Source organism: Osmia lignaria, chromosome 4, assembly GCF_051020975.1.
Source record: "Osmia lignaria lignaria isolate PbOS001 chromosome 4, iyOsmLign1, whole genome shotgun sequence".
In the NCBI taxonomy this organism is placed as follows: domain Eukaryota; kingdom Metazoa; phylum Arthropoda; class Insecta; order Hymenoptera; family Megachilidae; genus Osmia; species Osmia lignaria.
The window spans coordinates 6555669-6563173 of record NC_135035.1 but is presented as its reverse complement, the minus strand read 5'-3'; the positions used below and the strand labels follow the sequence as shown (position 1 = coordinate 6563173).

At 40.6% G+C, this 7505-nt stretch overlaps 1 protein-coding gene across 2 annotated transcripts; it reads left to right on the top strand.

Moving 5' to 3' along the window:
• The first annotated feature begins 350 nt into the window (after positions 1-350).
• Phb1 (prohibitin 1) lies at positions 351-2555 on the top strand. Of its 2 annotated transcripts, none has more exons than XM_034322275.2 (4): positions 351-509; positions 865-956; positions 1043-1464; positions 1540-2555. In XM_034322275.2, the coding sequence occupies exons 2-4, from the start codon at positions 872-874 to the stop codon at positions 1846-1848; spliced, it is 816 nt and encodes a 271-aa protein (XP_034178166.1). In that variant the 5' UTR covers positions 351-509; positions 865-871; the 3' UTR covers positions 1849-2555. The 2 variants fall into 2 exon arrangements, with proteins under 2 accessions (XP_034178166.1, XP_034178167.1); XM_034322276.2 differs by having other exon boundaries at positions 387-524.
• Positions 2556-7505: the final 4950 nt, after the last annotated feature.

Sequence of the window (7505 nt, the reverse complement as noted above, 5' to 3'; positions counted from 1 at the left end):
GTTTCAATATTTTATAACTTTTTGACGATTTGGATAATATAAGGACCATACTAATATTCTTTAGAGCCTCCTGAACACGTCACTCAAATTTTTTTGCATTTTGTGTAGAAATGAGGACGTATTTTGAGGAGGTATTTTGATTTTTCTAGGGTCTGTCGGTAAAGTTTTCTACGCTCGCATCACCTTAAACAATTATTCTAATGATTTCGCTGATTTCGGCTGATTTCTAAAAAGATAAAACTAAAGGGTGTAAAAATTGGGTCTTTACTGCTGTCAGGTCGGGGTGCAGTAAAAGAGGGACTGGTAAAACAGGCACAATTATCGTACCAACGGTACTCCGTATACGGGGTCTCTGGAAACCCTAAAATCAGGACCCTTTGAGGACAGTGACATGTCCATTCTTCCTCTATTTGTTGTCACTGACTGAGGTTCGCCTCCATTTTGCTTTTATCGATATTCGTACACCACGCGAGAAGAAAAGTGAATACTTCAAAGACACAATTTATTACGTAAGGAATCATTGTGTCAGTACAAATTATACTAATTTTATTTTATTAGTTTAATGTTACAGATTGTTAACTTTGCTAGAATCATGTCTTGTACGTAGAATCAGTTGAGGTTTCAACCGGCCGGACATTTCAAAAAGTTTAAAACATTTAAATTGTTTATATTAATGTTGACTCTACACTTATGTATGTTTAGTAGCTTTCTATTTTGTTATCTAGGAAAAATAAAGTATGCGATTTCTTTGATTTAAATTCAAGTTCCAGTTCTTTAAGTTTCTAGGTTAGAATTATTTCTATGTTAATATAACAACGCATCAGAATACATTTTAATTACCATTTTTCTTTCTCAAATACCTAGTTAAAAGATGGCACAATTTCTAAATCGACTGGGTACATTTGGCTTAGGTATGGCTATGACTGGAAGTGTTATTCACAGTGCCTTGTACAATGGTCAGTATATCATTTTTTTAATCATAGAAGGTTTAAGGGATCAAAGTTCAATTTGTCTTATAATTATTTGTGATTTAATGTTTCAGTCGATGGAGGTCACAGAGCTGTTATTTTTGATCGATTTACTGGTATAAAGAATCAAGTTGTAGGAGAAGGAACACACTTTTTCATTCCATGGGTGCAAAAACCAATTTTATTTGATATCAGATCTAGACCAAGAAATGTTCCTGTTGTTACCGGAAGTAAAGATCTGCAAAATGTAAATATCACACTTCGTATTCTCTTTAGACCTATACCAGATTCTCTGCCAAAAATCTATACCATTCTCGGTATAGATTATGATGAAAGAGTATTGCCGTCAATTACTAATGAAGTATTAAAAGCAGTAGTTGCCCAATTTGATGCAGGAGAATTAATTACACAGAGGGAGATTGTCTCTCAGAAAGTTAGGGAAGATTTAACAGAAAGAGCTGAACAGTTCGGACTGATTTTAGACGATATTTCCATTGTAAGTATATCATAACTAGTTTCAATTCCTAATACAATCCATTGTAACTTATCCTGAGCAATTATTTTATTTTAGACTCATTTAACCTTTGGAAAAGAGTTCACCCAGGCTGTAGAGATGAAACAGGTAGCACAACAAGAAGCAGAGAAAGCACGTTTCTTGGTAGAAAAGGCAGAACAGCATAAAAAGGCAGCAATTATCAGTGCAGAGGGTGATGCACAGGCAGCTAGTTTAATAGCAAAATCCCTTGGCGAAGCTGGTGATGGTCTTGTTGAGCTAAGAAGAATCGAGGCTGCAGAAGACATCGCTCATAATCTATCTAGATCGCGCCAAGTAGCCTATTTGCCACCGGGTCAAAACTTTTTGCTAAACTTACCACAATAAAGGCGTAAATCGGCATGAACATTGTATTCATAAATTGTGCATTTATATTATAATGTATGCTATGTTGGTATACAAGAAATGGTACTTTAGGGAGATACCTGAATGTGTTGCATACAAGGAATATATAACATTTCATAATATTCATATTTCAGTTTAATTTTTCCACGTGCGGGTGTATTCTTGCGCTCTCGCGCAAGAAATTTTGTAACGATTTACTTTATACTTAAAATCTGGTTCTCCCGTTTCAGTTTTATAGTATAATATAAATCGAAGGCGCCTCTTATTGCTAGATACTGTTCATCTTGTTTGCTTTACAGGAAGAGGAGAGCATTTTCCTTTAGTGTTTTCCCGTAATTTTTCATTACGAGATTAATTAACAACAATTGGCTCGCTACCTTAACTTGAGCATTCATGTAACCTAGTAAGCAATTAACGCGTTTACGTTCACTTCTACAGGCATTTTATAATTACTATTGCAGCTTACGTTTATATCTACATTTTGTACAGATCGCGATATCATATATAGCAATTTTCTTGTAAATGTACCATATGTTATGTAATTTAACGTATGCAAATGTACTTCATAAAAATTTACCGATGCAACACATGTCTTTGGATCGTTTCATCGATCGGTGCGAAACGAATGTGGTATTGTGGTGTAGTAGCTACATACAAAAGTACATGTTATATTTGTGAATAGTTATCAGTTAGTAAATATTCTTGTAAAAGAAGTATCAACTTAAACGTTATTTTTTTAGCATAGAAAATAGCAGAAGAATTTATTTAACTCGTACCTTTAATTATTTAAACGTATTCATCCCTTAGCTTCAGTTGTTTTCCATCCTAAAGTAGAATAGAAATTCGATTTCGATGGTTCTTTCACACGAAAGTTCTGATAGATTCTGATGATCAATCAGTGGTCCAAAATTGCTGAAAGATTATCTCAGTCGGGGTGCTCTGGTCGGCTGTTTGTCGGCACTGCCGGTTAACGGAGAAAACAATTCATCATAATTTGGCGAACACCATGGGGTTCCTTTCGAAGATGGTCTCTAATCAAAATTGGAAACACGAATCTTACAGGATCACAATTTTCCAAATTTCATTTAAGTTCGCTCTTTCCGATCTAAGAATTCGTACACTTTTGTAAGTTCTCAAGACCGGCTGGAAGGGTTTTCCATTAGTATAATTGTGTCTAATAAATTATAAACTATAACCAAGAGAGAAGTCGCGGAGCGGAGGAGTAAGAGGGTGAGATCGAGGCGGCAGAAGCAAGAGGCGAAAGCAGATTAGCGTGAATAATGAAGACACGACCCCGTGAAAGCCTAAGCGGGTCTCCTTAAGTCTGCTCCTTCGAGTAGAAGCCGAAGCCGGAAAGGAAGGATGCTGGCTGAGAGGTGGAGCGGACAGAAAGGAGGTAGAAGCAGTTAATTACTCCTCCCATCTAGGGGATAACGACTTCCCCTTATTTGTCGAGAGGCGCAAACAGCCAACCCTCGGTGAAATCCCTTGGCAAGACGGTTTCTCGGATATGCAGCTCGGAGTCTTGGATCTGTTCCATAATTTCAACATTGCACCGTTTCGCGATGGTCATCCGTTTACTTAAAAAAACGTCTTCGAATCTTTCAACTACTCAGTTCTCATTAATCATTCCTGGGTGTTCCCGTCGCGTTCCGATGCTCTAACACGTTCAGTCACGGTAATCACCGGTGACCAATGGTGGAAATTTCTGGGTCACCATTGATTGGACCACCGTCGTTCGAGGGTTAATTTAAAAAATAAAAAAAATTAAGTAGAAAAGTACAGATTCTCCTATTAACCCGTAATTATCCCGTTTCCATTGTAGCAATCATTAATAGATCTAATGATTTATCGTTCAAGATCCATAAATTCCACGATTCCCACCGAGTTACTGCATCGTAGATTTCGTTCATTGTTTTCCATAACACGCTTCCGATAAATTCCACCTCTGCAATGACAATAGTTGCAAGCGTAAACAATTAGCCTATCAATGATGTTAACAGCCTAGCGAATTTGTTGCATCGTAAACAGCGATTCGGAGCAGAGTTGCAATAGAAATGGGTGTGGGAATTGTTAGAATTGCAGAGATGAATTATTCGGGAACATTACGTGAACCATGAGGAAACGTAATGACAATCTTGGATGGAAGTTCAAGGTCGCGTTGGTTATCGTCAGCGAAGATAGCGTCGGGGACCGCGAAGGAATGGCACATGTTCGTCGGGCCATGCGTGCGACGAAAGAAATAATAGGTACGATCGAATACGCGTACGAGAAACGTAGAGAAGAAGAGAGAGGAAGACTAATTACGAGAGAAATTATAATAGGCGCACATGCACCGCGGGCTGTCGGGCTAACGATCGTTTCCTCTGCATCTGCACCTGTTACTGCGATCCTACGGTTGCATCGATGCACGCGAGCCGCATATGCCGATACTCTTCCACGGAGACACGATCGCCTAAAGCATCGCCCTCTTCCTTCGTGAATTTGGAATTTGGCAAATGTGCAAAACTTGGCACGTTAGTTCCCTTAATCTCTGGTATTAGCTCCTTTTCGAAACACACAGAAATATTTCCCAAGCCCTTAGACATCTTGAAACAAGAGTCACCATTTTCAAAAAATAATCTGTTTTATAACGGCATAGGAATTCGATAATTAGAAATATGAAGAATAATTAGAGGACTTTGATCATTCGTTCCAGACGAATCGTCGCTTTGAAGTGACCACCGCAATAAACGTGGTCAGTGCATAAAAGCTGTTAATCAAGGCGGAAAACGTAGAAACGAAAAGAAGAATAGTACAATTGGTGGTTAACATTCCCCTTTCTACCACGGGTCTTCGGGGCATGTGACGAAACACGTTGACCATCGTCCGAATTAAAAGTGGAAAATTGGATGGCTTGCAACGTTAAGTGATCACATTTCGTGTTCCCTTTCATCCTGTCTCGTTGAATTGTTCCGATGGTTATTCGACCATGAGATACGTCTTATTTGGAAATAATATTTTTCAAATTGGATACCAAAACATTCGGGACTTCTATTATTAAATTCATACAAGTTTAATTCGTTAGTGCCGTGTAGTTGCTACGCAGAGATGAGAAGATGATTAGCGGGTAAAAAAAAAAATGAAATGGGACGAAGTCAACCGAGGGAGGAACGTACGAAGTGCTCCCTTTGCCCCTATGCCCTCCCGCTAGTCATCTTCTCATCTCCGCATAGTAGCATAATCGCGAGGGCTAGACGCTGGATCGAACACCTCTTCACCCTCCTCATTTTCGTAGAGCTCGCACGCGAGGAGTAATTTTCAATAAATGCAGGCGGCTCGATTTTGTCGTCTCCTGATCGATGCACAAGCGAACGGTAGTCTCGCCATTTCTTCCCTCGTTTCCTTCCCTTTTTGTTTCCAAACTCCGAGAACGCGGTACTTGGCTATCGCACGAGAGCAACAAGAAGATAAATTTTCTTAGGAACGTCCGACACCTCGTATCGATGTCCGTTTACTTTAGAAACCGACGATTTTAAACGAGACCCTCGGGGAACTCTGGCAGATTGATTTACATCGAAGTCAGCCCTGAAAGAGTGGCCTGTAATCTCGCGATCGTGCCGATCGGGATGCACGTCACTGTTGTCTCATCCCTTTCATCGACCCCGGGGATGAATGGCAGCGTTTTCGAGCGGAGATAGTTCCGCCGGCCTCCGCCAGATGGACCGCGGGACGTCAGAGTTCTCGCAAGCAGTGGCTCGAGTCTGGATCACCTGTGAATGGAGAGGAAAGTTGATATAATCAACCGCAGTGGTTTCGAACTCGTCGGTTCTTTGCGGTTTTATCGTTTCACTCTTTCGCGTGTCCGATTTCGTCTAGGTCTTCTAAGTTAGGCGAAACTAGGTGGAACAAAAGGGTGAAGAATGCTTCGGACAGAAAGCAGCGGGGCCACGCTCCCGTTAGAACGTTGTTTCCTCTTCGAGTGTCCTCAGGAAGTGCGGAGGTCATCGCGTGCAGAACCCCGCGAGACGATCGTACTTTTCTATTGTCAACGGCACACGAGAAAGCAGGGTTCACGGCTACGGGGTTACTCGCTGTCTTCAGGGTCACCGTTATCCAACCATCATCTTCTGTACACGACAGTGGCGAAACTGGAACGAATTGCAGTAAGAATATTGAAATTAATTTCAATCTATGATACTCGGACAATTTAGATTATTATAATTGATCCTAATTGAATCGAGATTGGACGCAATTGGGAATTTATACCTGGAAACAATTTTGACATTCATGTTGCAGCAACTGCTTTTCTTTTTCTCATCTGGTACCATTCTCGGAGATGTACAAAACTGCCGGTAGCAGAGTTATTTATCACTTCGTTCACGTAGTTCCTGGTAAAGAATGGCTCGCGTGAGAGATTGTAACATTTTTGGCAACGTTCTGTGAAAAGACAAAAAACATTCCGGTTTCTTCTTACCTCGTTTTTTCGTTTCTTTTCGACCGGTAACTTCCTTTTGCCTTCGGTTCAAATTGCCAATACTTGGAAACGGTAATTTCCTTGTAATAAGGCTATATTTTTGCATAATGCGCATCGTCTTCGACATTCGTTCCACTCGTTATTTTTAATTCACCATTCGCATGAAATTGTGCCGCAATTGAAGAAAATCACGGATACTCTTTAATTATTTAATCAGCCAGAAACGTATACTTGGCAGAAATTCAGATAATCATCTCGTATTGTTACGTTTCATTCGGAATTGATTTCGCGGTCGTTGAACAAGGAGGAACAATATTTACCGTCGACCGACGTACCTCGACGTTGAACTTCGCAAAGGGTTAATCTAATCCCGTCTACTTCATCTTGCTCGTTACCAAACTCGTCTTCATTAACTCTAGCGCGTTCGCCAAGTTGATCCTCTCCATTCTGCAGTCTCTCTCCGTAGTCTCTCTGTTCGTCAACCGAGCGGTCGCGTCGTTCGCCAAGGAGGATGATGAACGCCGACAAAGCAGCGTCTCTCTGTTCCCACAGGAACGTCTTTCGTGCTGACCGTAGGAACATTAATTCGGTCAGGAAGGAATGAACGGCAAAGAGGTAAGGGGGGGAAGAGGGAAAGGGAAGAGGGACAGAAGGGAACTTGTAACATATGTGTAACGCAAGGGGCGTTTCGTGGCTGCGGTCTCGTCCATCTGTGGCAACCAGTCCCAGACGTAATTGCTACATCCTCAGATGCTGTTGTTCTACCTGTGTGTACACCGTTCTCTCGATTCACGAAAATCGTCACGGCTCGCGTGGGACACGCATCGGTAGACCAATGAACGCGTTTCGGATCCTGTCTCTGTTATACGAATCAGATTAAACGACTTTTGGACGCATTTGAAAGCTTTGGTAGATCCTGGACCATCTATGGCGATTCTAAGTGTGTTTGACTTGAAAGAATCTCCCGAAAAGTCGGCCAGGATAAACGCGAACGCAATTATTGGTATTATTTCGGCAGAGTGGGACACAGGCAAAGTATAAGACATCGGAAATCAGTATTTTGTGTTTTTATTCCAATCATTGAACGACTAATTATTAATTAATTAAAATATTGAGATAATTTATTGAATGAAAATAAATTTATTTAGAAGTATTTGTTTATTTTTATCTATTTCTAATCGGA